At 48.4% G+C, this 12,500-nt stretch overlaps 1 protein-coding gene across 1 annotated transcript in view; it reads left to right on the plus strand.

Annotated features, from left to right (window-relative positions):
- Positions 1-12,500, plus strand: part of LOC139405761 (nuclear pore membrane glycoprotein 210-like) — a 53,308-nt gene that overhangs the window by 8,805 nt on the left and 32,003 nt on the right. Inside the window, exons 13-16 of the mRNA XM_071148186.1 lie at positions 1-135; positions 1,505-1,650; positions 4,720-4,932; positions 11,553-11,744. The exon at positions 1-135 is cut by the window's left edge and continues 97 nt beyond it. Of these exons, the coding sequence (XP_071004287.1) occupies positions 1-135; positions 1,505-1,650; positions 4,720-4,932; positions 11,553-11,744 (686 nt within the window). The remainder of the gene's footprint in view (positions 136-1,504; positions 1,651-4,719; positions 4,933-11,552; positions 11,745-12,500) is intronic.

A 12,500-nucleotide genomic window follows, 5' to 3' on the forward strand; every position in this document is an offset into this window, starting at 1 on the left:
TCCAGGAGGAGACCCAGGCCCAGGACCCTCCCCAGGGAAGCTCTGGCCCCCAGACCTTGCTGGAGGTGACAGACTGCTCTCTCATCAACCTCCACGTCACTACGTCACCACAGGGGGTATTCACCCCTCTACCAGGTACACACACACACACACACACACACACACACACACACACACACAGTGTGGCTCTGCTCTCTATGTGCGTAGCTAAGGTAAGCTGTGAAAGCAGAAATACTGTCACATACACTGTCACACACACACCAGCACGCATGCATGCACACACACTCTTGTAAACACACACAGTTTACAACACACACACTCTTATAAACACACACAGAGGAGAAACACAGAAGTCATTTGTAAATTCAATTCGTTTTACTAGATATATGCCGATCAATATCACTCTTCCTGTGATTAAGTGTGTATGTTTTAATTATTGAGATGGAATATCAGTGCTCTTAACGGTGTGCTGATGTGGGTCAGGTCCTCACTCTCCTTATTGAGTAGAGGACCTGGAGGAGTGGACACCTGATTCACTGCAGGCCAGAGAGACATACAGAAAGACACACAGACAGACAGAGCGCGAGACAGACAGAGCGCGAGACAGACAGAGCGCGACAGTCAGACAGAGCGCGACAGTCAGACAGAGCGCGACAGTCAGACAGAGCGCGACAGTCAGACAGAGCGCGACAGTCAGACAGAGCGCGACAGTCAGACTGAGAGAGACAGTCAGACTGAGAGAGACAGTCCGACTGAGAGAGACAGTCCGACTGAGAGAGACAGTTCGACTGAGAGAGAGACTCAGAGACAGTCCGACTGAGAGAGACAGTCCGACTGAGAGAGACAGTCCGACTGAGAGAGACAGTCCGACTGAGAGAGAGACAGTCCGACAGAGAGAGACAGTCCGACTGAGAGAGACAGTCCGACTGAGAGAGAGACTCAGAGAGTCAGTCCGACTGAGAGAGTCAGTCCGACTGAGAGAGACAGTCCGACTGAGAGAGTCAGTCCGACTGAGAGAGTCAGTCCGACTGAGAGAGTCAGTCCGACTGAGAGAGTCAGTCCGACTGAGAGAGACAGTCCGACTGAGAGAGAGACAGTCCGACTGAGAGAGAGACAGTCCGACTGAGAGAGAGACAGTCCGACTGAGAGAGACAGTCCGACTGAGAGAGAGACTCAGAGAGTCAGTCCGACTGAGAGAGACAGTCCGACTGAGAGAGACAGTCCGACTGAGAGAGTCAGTCCGACTGAGAGAGTCAGTCCGACTGAGAGAGACAGTCCGACTGAGAGAGACAGTCCGACTGAGAGAGACAGTCCGACTGAGAGAGAGACTCAGAGAGTCAGTCCAACTGAGAGAGACAGTCCGACTGAGAGAGACAGTCCGACTGAGAGACGGTGTATAATGGAATAATCTCCACTCCTGCTACTAACTCTAAAATGCAGTTCACTAGTTTCCAATTCAAATACGTGTGTGTGTGTGTGTGTGTGTGTGTGTGTGTGTGTGTAGGTTCTGTGGGTCCAGGCTCAGGGTTCTGTGGAGGACTCCAGCTGGAAGCAGTGGGACCAGGCCACACCCTCATCACTATCACCGTGGAAATGGAACACTACAACATCACTTCCATGGCAACGCTGGCCGCCCACAGTCCCCTCAAGGTGCACACTGAGACTGAGAGAGACTGGGGGGGTTTAATTGACTTATTTTCCCCAGGTTGGAGGAGAGTGGTTTCTAATGATGCCATTGGAGGGTTGAGCACCACACTGCTCCCATCTGGATACACTCTGACACATGTACTTCTAGTTCATACCTCCTTTTACCATCCCAGGGTTTACGGTATTACCAATGCACGCCCGGGGGGGGGGGGGGGGGGGGGGGGGGGTGGTACTGAATGGCCTTTCTTGCGCTTACAATGCACCACTGCCGGTTCATGTGTTGCGCTTACAATGCACCACTGCCGGTTCATGTGTTGCGCTTACAATGCTACCTGTCTTATGTCAGTGCCACTATTGTGGCAGCATTTACCTTCTCTAGGCCTACTTGTTATTGGCATTAGGGTTTTTATGTTCTCGTCAACACAATGCAACACAGCAATCTCACCTCAGTGAGACACATTCGTTCTATTCTAATTATTCAGTTATATGGCTCACTTTCCCATCAACTACAACCATGCCTGTTGCTTGTAGCCTACCATTTAAGCCAGGTGGACACTGGACAACTTTTAAAATCCTAACATCGCTGAGCCTCTATTATTAAACGACTGTCTATCCAGTCGGATAAACACTCCAAACAGCCTCTCCGAAGGCTCGGTGGTGTCCGCATGGTCCTAAAGCACACCAGGCCTAATTTTGCATCACATTCCAATGATAATACTGCCATTGACAAAAATTCATTTTTTCCCCCAGTGAAAGTTGCGCACCTGCCCCACATATACAATTATCTGTAAGGTCCCTCAGTCGAGTAGTGAATTTTAAGCACAGATTCAACCACAAAGACCAGAGAAGTTTTCCAATGCCTTGCAAAGAAGCACACCGATTTGGTAAAAATAAAAAAGCAGACCCTGAATATCCCTTTGCGCATTGGTGAAGCTGTTAATTAGGTTTTGGATGGTGTATCAATAAACCCAGTCACTACAAAGATACAGGCGTCCTTCCTGACTCAGTTGCCGAAGACGAAGGAAACCGCTCAGGGATTTTACCATGAGGCCAATGGTGACTTTAAAACAGTTACAGAATTGAATGGCTGTGATAGGAGAACACTGAGGATGGACCAACAACATTGTAGTTACTCCAACATACTAACCTAAATTACAGTGAGGAAGTCTGTACAGTTTGTTTTTAATATTCCAAAACATGCATCCTGTTTGCAATAAGGCAGTAAAGTATAACTGCAAAGAAATGTGGTAAAGGAATGAACTTTGTCCTGAATACGAAGCGTTATGTTTTGGGCAAATCCAACACAACACATCACCACTCTTCATATGGCCGTCCTTGCATGGTGGTGGCTGCATCATGTTATGGGTATGCTTGTCATCGGCAAGGACTATGGAGTTTTTTATGATACAAATGAATGGAATAAAGCTAAGCACAGGCAAAATTGGAGGAACACCTGGTTCTGTCAGCTTTCCAACAGACACTGGGAGACAGTCAGCAAGACAATTACCTTAAACAAGGCCACTGGAGTTGCTTGAATGTTCCTGAGTGGCCTAGTTACAGTTTTGACTTAAATTGACTTGAAAATGGCTGTCTAGCAATGATCAACAACCAACTTGGCAGAGCTTGAAGAATTTTTGTAATAATAATGTTGTACAATCCAGATGTGCAAAGCTCTTGGAGACTTACCCAGAAAGACTCACCGCTGCCAAAGGTCGTTCTAGCATGTATTGATTCAGGAAGTTGAATACTTACCCACTTACCCAGTATGTAAGTCGTTTTTTATTTTTCATATTTTTTGTTTTACAAATATTATAATTTTTTCTTCCACCTTGACATTACAGAATATTTTGTGTAGATTGTTGACAAAAAAATGACAATTCAATAATTGTAATCCCACTTTGTAACACGAAATAATGTGGAAAAATTCAAACGGTGTGAATAGTGAAAGCACTGTACATCTCTATTCATACAGTATACCAGGTTTCTCTCTGTCTGTCATCTCTATAAATGTACGTCTCTATTCATACAGTATACCAGGTTTCTCTCTGTCTGTCATTTCTATAAATGTACATCTCTATTCATACAGTATACCAGGTTTCTCTCTGTCTGTCATCTCTATAAATGTACATCTCTATTCATACAGTATACCAGGTTTCTGTCTGTCATCTCTATAAATGTACATCTCTATTCATACAGTATACCAGGTTTCTCTCTGCCTGTCATCTCTATAAATGTACATCTCTATTCATACAGTATACCAGGTTTCTCTCTGCCTGTCATCTCTATAAATGTACATCTCTATTCATACAGTATACCAGGTTTCTGTCTGTCATCTCTATAAATGTACATCTCTATTCATACAGTATACCAGGTTTCTCTCTGCCTGTCATCTCTATAAATGTACATCTCTATTCATACAGTATACCAGGTTTCTCTCTGTCTGTCATCTCTATAAATGTACATCTCTATTCATACAGTATACCAGGGTTCTCTCTGCCTGTCATCTCTATAAATGTACATCTCTATTCATACAGTATACCAGGTTTCTCTCTGTCTGTCATCTCTATAAATGTACATCTCTATTCATACAGTATACCAGGTTTCTCTCTGTCTGTCATCTCTATAAATGTACATCTCTATTCATACAGTATACCAGGTTTCTCTCTGCCTGTCATCTCTATAAATGTACATCTCTATTCATACAGTATACCAGGTTTCTCTCTGTCTGTCATCTCTATAAATGTACATCTCTATTCATACAGTATACCAGGTTTCTCTCTGTCTGTCATCTCTATAAATGTGCATCTCTATTCATACAGTATACCAGGTTTCTCTCTGCCTGTAATCTCTATAAATGTACATCTCTATTCATACAGTATACCAGGTTTCTCTCTGTCTGTCATCTCTATAAATGTACATCTCTATTCATGCAGTATACCAGGTTTCTCTCTGTCTGTCATCTCTATAAATGTACATCTCTATTCATACAGTATACCAGGTTTCTCTCTGTCTGTCATCTCTATAAATGTTACTCCTTGTCCCTCTGCTCATCCCTCTCCTCCCCCTCTCCAGGCCCTGGTTTCAGAGGTGGTCTTGTCTTTGGGTGCGTCTTTCCTTGTCGTCTTCGAGGGGGGGCCACAGCCCTGGCCCCTGGTCCCTGCACGTTTCCATAGCGATGCCCAGGCTGAGGGGGAGGGGCTGGGCGTGGAGGCTCTCAGCCTATCAGAGCCCAGGAGAGCCCAGCAGCACACCTACAGGGTCACCTGCCACGCCCTGGGGGAACAGGTGGGGGGGACAGGGGTGTATGTTTCAGAGGGGGAGACAGGAGTGTGTGTTTTCAGATGGAGGGAGGGAGGGAGGGACAGGTGTGTGTGTTTCAGATGGAGGAAGGGGGGGACAGGTGTGTGTGTTTTCAGATGGAGGGAGTTAAGGAGGGACAGGTGTGTGTTTTCAGATGGAGGGAGGTAGGGAGGGAGGGACAGGTGTGTGTTTTCAGATGGAGGGAGGTAGGGAGGGAGGGACAGGTGTGTGTTTTCAGATGGAGGGAGGTAGGGAGGGAGGGACAGGTGTGTGTTTTCAGATGGAGGGAGGTAGGGAGGGACAGGTGTGTGTTTTCAGATGGAGGGAGGTAGGGAGGGAGGGACAGGTGTGTGTGTTTTCAGATGGAGGAAGGGAGGGAGGGACAGGTGTGTGTGTTTTCAGATGGATGGAGGGAGGGAGGGACAGGTGTGTGTATTTTCAGATGGAGGGAGGGAGGGACAGGTGTGTGTGTTTCAGAGGGGGAGACAGAAGTGTGTGTTTTCAGATGGAGGGAGGGACATGTGTGTGTTTTCAGATGGCGGAAGGGAGGAAAGGAGGGACAAGTGTGTGTGTTTTCAGATGGAAGGAGTTAGGGAGGGACAGGTGTGTGTTTTCAGATGGAGGGAGGTAGCGAGGGAGGGACAGGTGTGTGTTTTCAGATGGAGGGAGTTAGGGAGGGACAGGTGTGTGTGTTTTCAGATGGAGGGAGTTAGGGAGGTTGGGACGTGTGTGTGTTTTCAGATGGAGGGAGTTAGGGAGGGACAGGTGTGTGTGTTTTCAGATGTAGGGAGGGAGGGACAGGTGTGTGTGTTTTCAGATGGAGGGAGGTAGGGAGGGAGGGACAGGTGTGTGTTTTCAGATGGAAGGAGTTAAGGAGGGACAGGTGTGTGTTTTCAGATGGAGGGAGGGACAGTGTGGGGTGGGGGGGGGTTAGATAAATGGGAGTGTGTGTTTCAGAGGGGGAGAAAGGAGTGTGTTTTCAGATGGAGGGAGGAAGAGGGGGGAGACAGGAGTGTGTGTTTTCAGATGGAGGGAGGGAGGGAGGGACAGGTGTGTGTGTTTTCAGATGGAGGGAAGTAGGGAGGGAGGGACAGGTGTGTGTTTTCAGATGGAGGGAGGTAGGGAGGGACAGGTGTGTGTTTTCAGATGGAGGGAGGTAGTGAGGGACAGGTGTGTGTTTTCAGATGGAAGGAGTTAGGGAGGGACAGGTGTGTGTTTTCAGATGGAGGGAGGGACAGTTTGGGGTGGGGGGGGTTAGATAAATGGGAGTGTGTGTTTCAGAGGGGGAGAAAGGAGTGTGTTTTCAGATGGAGGGGGGAGACAGGAGTGTGTGTTTTCAGATGGAGGGAGGGAGGGAGGGAGGGAGGGACAGGTGTGTGTGTTTTCAGATGGAGGGAGGTAGGGAGGGAGGGACAGGTGTGTGTTTTCAGATGGAGGGAGGTAGGGAGGGACAGGTGTGTGTTTTCAGATAAAGGGAGGTAGGGAGGGACAGGTGTGTGTTTTCAGATGGAAGGAGTTAGGGAGGGACAGGTGTGTGTTTTCAGATGGAGAAAGGTAGGGAGGGAGGGACAGGTGTGTGTGTGTGTTTTCAGATGGAGGGAGGTAGGGAGGGAGGGACAGGTGTGTGTGTTTTCAGATGGAGGAAGGGAGGGAGGGACAGGTGTGTGTGTTTTCAGATGGAGGGAGGAAGGGACAGGTGTATGTGTTTTCAGATGGAGGGAGTTAGGGAGGGACAGGTGTGTGTTTTCAGATGGAGGGAGTTAAGGAGGGACAGGTGGTGTGTTTTCAGATGGAGGGAGGGAGCGAGCGAGAAACAGGTGTGTGTGTTTTCAGATGGAGGGAGGGAGGGACAGTTGTTTGTTTTCAGACGGAGGAAGGGAGGGAGGGACAGGTGTGTGTGTTTTCAGATGGAGGGAGGGAGGGAGGGACAGGTGTGTGTTTTCAGATGGAGGGAGGGAGGGAGGGACAGGTGTGTGTGTTTTCAGATGGAGGAAGGGAGGGAGGGAGGGAGGGACAGGTGGTGTGTTTTCGGAGGGAGGGAGGGAGGGACTACTTCCGGCGCACAGTTCTACTTCCGGCGCACAGTTCTACTTCCGGCGCCGACAGAGATGGCCGCCTCGCTTCGCGTTCCTAGGAAACTATGCAGTTTTTTGTTTTTTTACGTGTTATTTCTTACATTAGTACCCCAGGTCATCTTAGGTTTCATTACATACAGTCGAGAAGAACTACTGAATATAAGATCAGCATCAACTCACCATCAGTACGACCAAGAATATGTTTTTCGCGACGCGGATCCTGTGTTCTGCCTTACAAACAGGACAACGGAGTGGATCCTATGCAGCGACCCAAAAAAATGACTCCGAAAGAGAGGGAAACGAGGCGGTCTTCTGGTCAGACTCCGGAGACGGGCACAGCGCGCACCACTCCCTAGCATTCTTCTTGCCAATGTCCAGTCTCTTGACAACAAGGTTGATGAAATCCGAGCAAGGGTAGCATTCCAGAGGGACATCAGAGACTGTAACGTTCTTTGCTTCACGGAAACGTGGCTTACTGGAGAGACGCAATCCGAAGCGGTGCAGCCAACAGGTTTCTCCACGCATCGCGCAGACAGGAAAAAACATCTTTCTGGTAAAAAGAGGGGCGGGGGCGTATGCCTTATGACTAACGTGACATGGTGCGATGAAAGAAACATACAGGAACTCAAATCCTTCTGTTCACCTGATTTAGAATTCCTCACAATCAAATGTAGACCGCATTATCTACCAAGAGAATTCTCTTCGATTATAATCACAGCCGTATATATCCCCCCCCAAGCAGACACATCGATGGCTCTGAACGAACTTTATTTAACTCTCTGCAAACTGGAAACAATTTATCCGGAGGCTGCATTCATTGTAGCTGGGGATTTTAACAAGGCTAATCTGAAAACAAGACTCCCCAAATTTTATCAGCATATCGATTGCGCAACCAGGGGAGGAAAGACCTTGGACCATTGTTACTCTAACTTCCGCGACGCATATAAGGCCCTGCCCCGCCCCCCTTTCGGAAAAGCTGACCACGACTCCATTTTGTTGATCCCTGCCTACAGACAGAAACTAAAACAAGAGGCTCCCACGCTGAGGTCTGTCCAACGCTGGTCCGACCAAGCTGACTCCACACTCCAAGACTGCTTCCATCACGTGGACTGGGAGATGTTTCGTATTGCGTCAGATAACAACATTGACGAATACGCTGATTCGGTGTGCGAGTTCATTAGAACGTGCGTTGAAGATGTCGTTCCCATAGCAACGATTAAAACATTCCCTAACCAGAAACCGTGGATTGATGGCAGCATTCGTGTGAAACTGAAAGCGCGAACCACTGCTTTTAATCAGGGCAAGGTGTCTGGTAACATGACCGAATACAAACAGTGCAGCTATTCCCTCCGCAAGGCTATCAAACAAGCTAAGCGCCAGTACAGAGACAAAGTAGAATCTCAATTCAACGGCTCAGACACAAGAGGCATGTGGCAGGGTCTACAGTCAATCACGGACTACAGGAAGAAACCCAGCCCAGTCACGGACCAGGATGTCTTGCTCCCAGGCAGACTAAATAACTTTTTTGCCCGCTTTGAGGACAATACAGTGCCACTGACACGGCCTGCAACGAAAACATGCGGTCTCTCCTTCACTGCAGCCGAGGTGAGTAAGACATTTAAACGTGTTAACCCTCGCAAGGCTGCAGGCCCAGATGGCATCCCCAGCCGCGCCCTCAGAGCATGCGCAGACCAGCTGGCCGGTGTGTTTACGGACATATTCAATCAATCCCTATACCAGTCTGCTGTTCCCACATGCTTCAAGAGGGCCACCATTGTTCCTGTTCCCAAGAAAGCTAAGGTAACTGAGCTAAATGACTTCCGCCCCGTAGCACTCACATCCGTCATCATGAAGTGCTTTGAGAGACTAGTCAAGGACCATATCACCTCCACCCTACCTGACACCCTAGACCCACTCCAATTTGCTTACCGCCCAAATAGGTCCACAGACGATGCAATCTCAACCACACTGCACACTGCCCTAACCCATCTGGACAAGAGGAATACCTATGTGAGAATGCTGCTCATCGACTACAGCTCGGCATTCAACACCATAGTACCCTCCAAGCTCGTCATCAAGCTCGAGACCCTGGGTCTCGACCCCGCCCTGTGCAACTGGGTACTGGACTTCCTGACGGGCCGCCCCCAGGTGGTGAGGGTAGGCAACAACATCTCCTCCCCGCTGATCCTCAACACTGGGGCCCCACAAGGTTGCGTTCTGAGCCCTCTCCTGTACTCCCTGTTCACCCACGACTGCGTGGCCACGCACGCCTCCAACTCAATCATCAAGTTTGCGGACGACACAACAGTGGTAGGCTTGATTACCAACAACGATGAGACGGCCTACAGGGAGGAGGTGAGGGCCCTCGGAGTGTGGTGTCAGGAAAACAACCTCACACTCAACGTCAACAAAACTAAGGAGATGATTGTGGACTTCAGGAAACAGCAGAGGGAACACCCCCCTATCCACATCGATGGAACAGTAGTGGAGAGGGTAGCAAGTTTTAAGTTCCTCGGCATACACATCACAGACAAACTGAATTGGTCCACTCACACAGACAGCATCGTGAAGAAGGCGCAGCAGCGCCTCTTCAACCTCAGGAGGCTGAAGAAATTCGGCTTGTCACCAAAAGCACTCACAAACTTCTACAGATGCACAATCGAGAGCATCCTGGCGGGCTGTATCACCGCCTGGTATGGCAACTGCACCGCCCTCAACCGTAAGGCTCTCCAGAGGGTAGTGAGGTCTGCACAACGCATCACCGGGGGCAAACTACCTGCCCTCCAGGACACCTACACCACCCGATGTCACAGGAAGGCCATAAAGATCATCAAGGACATCAACCACCCGAGCCACTGCCTGTTCACCCCGCTATCATCCAGAAGGCGAGGTCAGTACAGGTGCATCAAAGCTGGGACCGAGAGACTGAAAAACAGCTTCTATCTCAAGGCCATCAGACTGTTAAACAGCCACCACTAACACTGAGTGGCTGCTGCCAACACACTGACACTGACTCAACTCCAGCCACTTTAATAATGGGAATTGATGGGAAATGATGTAAATATATCACTAGCCACTTTAAACAATGCTACCTTATATAAATGTTACTTACCCTACATTATTCATCTCATACGCATACGTATATACTGTACTCTATATCATCGACGGTATCCTTATGTAATACATGTATCACTAGCCACTTTATACTATACTATGCCACTTTGTTTACATACTCATCTCATTTGTACATACTGTACCCGATACCATCTACTGTATCTTGCCTATGCTGCTCTGTACCATCACTCACTCATATATCCTTATGTACATATTCTTTATCCCCTTACACTGTGTACAAGACAGTAGTTTTGGAATTGTTAGTTAGATTACTTGTTATTACTGCATTGTCGGAACTAGAAGCACAAGCATTTCGCTACACTCGCATTAACATCTGCTAACCATGTGTATGTGACAAATAAAATTTGATTTTGATTTGATTTGATTTGAGGGACAGGTGTGTGTGTGTGTTTTCAGATGGAGGGAGGGAGGGAGGGACAGTTGTGTGTTTTCAGATGGAGGGAGGGACAGGTGTGTGTGTTTTCAGATGGAGGAATGAAGGGAGGGAGGGACAGGTGTGAGTGTGTGTTCAGATGAAGGAAGGGAGGGAGGGAGGGAGGGACAGGTGTATGTGTTTTCAGATAGAGGAAGGAAGGGAGGGAGGGACAGTTGTCTGTTTTCAGATGGAGGAAGGAAGGGAAGGAGGGAGGGAGGGACAGGTGTGTGTGTTCAGATGGAGGGAGGAAGGGAGGGAGGGAGGGACAGGAGTGTGTGTTTTCAGATGGAGGAAGCGAGGGAGGTACAGGTGTGTGTGTTTTCAGATGGAGGGAGGGAGGGAGGGACAGGTGTGTGTGTTCAGATGGAGGAAGGGAGGGAGGGAGGGACAGGGGTGTGTGTTTCAGATGAAGGGAGGGAGGGAGGGACAGGGGTGTGTGTTTCAGATGAAGGGAGGGAGGGAGGGACAGGGGTGTGTGTTTCAGATGAAGGCGAGGGAGCGAGGGACAGGGGTGTGTGTTTTCAGATGGAGGGAGGGAGGGACAGGGGTGTGTGTTTCAGATTAAGGGAGGGAGGGAGGGACAGGGGTGTGTGTTTCAGATGAAGGGAGGGAGGGAGGGACAGGGGTGTGTGTTTCAGATGAAGGCGAGGGAGCGAGGGACAGGGGTGTGTGTTTCAGATTAAGGGAGGGAGGGACAGGGGTGTGTGTTTCAGAGGAAGGGAGGGAGGGAGGGAGGGACACGGGTGTGTGTTTCAGATTAAGGGAGGGAGGGAGGGACAGGGTCTGTTTTAGTATGATGTCTTTAGCTAATTGACAATACATGGACTTTATAGAGTTTATTGACTGACAGTAAAACATTCTTATTGAAGCTGACACCAATTTCTCAGATACAAATACAAGACAATATTCCATTTAAATCTATACTCTTATGAAGTATTTGCCTCTCTGAATCAACTGTGTGTGTCTTTGTGTATGTGTAGTGGCTGGTGTTCAGCAGTGGGAACTCCCCAGGTCCTCTGAACCAGGATCCCTCAGTAGAGCGGAGCAGAGTGAGAGTAGACTGCAGCGCCCCGGGTTCTCTCTCTCTCTCCCTCCTCCCCTCCTTTCCTCCCTCCATCCCTCCATCCTCCCTGTCCCACCCGTGCCCTGAGCCCCACTATCCTGCCAGTCTGGTGAGTGTTTCTCTATCACTGATTGTCTCTTTACCTCCCCTTTCCCCACCTCTCTCTCTTTCTCTGTCTCTCTCTCTGTCTCTCTCTCTGTCTCTCTCTCTTTCTCTGTCTCTCTCTTTCTCTCTGTCTCTCTCGGTCTCTTTCTCTCTCTCTGTCTCTCTCTGTCTCTGTCTCTCTCTCTTTCTCTGTCTCTCTCTTTCTCTCTCTGTCTCTCTCTCTCTCTCTCTCTGTCTCTCTCGGTCTCTCAATTCAATTCAATTCAATTCAAGGGCTTTATTGGCATGGGAAACATGTGTTAACATTACCAAAGCAAGTGAGGTAGACAACATACAAAGTGAATATATAAAGTGAAAAACAACAAAAATTAACAGTAAACATTACACATACAGAGGTTTCAAAACAGTAAAGACATTACAAATGTCATATTATATATATATACAGTGTATATATATACAGTCTCTCTCTCGGTCTCTCTCTCTCGGTCTCTCTCTCGGTCTCTCTCTCGGTCTCTCTCGGTCTCTCTCTCGGTCTCTCTCTCTCTGTCTCTCTCGGTCTCTCACTTTTTCATATTGGCTTTAGTTTTTTTCTTTCTCTGCCCTCATTAACCTTTCCTAGTTTATCTCTGTTTCCCTCTATCACACACAGACACATGCCTCTCTCCTCCCTCCTTCTCACTCCTATTACTTGTGCCTGAGAAAAGTGATGGTGGTCTCCATAGCAACTCCTGTATCTGTCTTCACAACAACGTTTGTGTGA

The sequence above is a fragment of the Oncorhynchus clarkii genome, chromosome 3 (genome assembly GCF_045791955.1).
Source record: "Oncorhynchus clarkii lewisi isolate Uvic-CL-2024 chromosome 3, UVic_Ocla_1.0, whole genome shotgun sequence".
In the NCBI taxonomy this organism is placed as follows: Eukaryota; Metazoa; Chordata; class Actinopteri; order Salmoniformes; family Salmonidae; genus Oncorhynchus; species Oncorhynchus clarkii.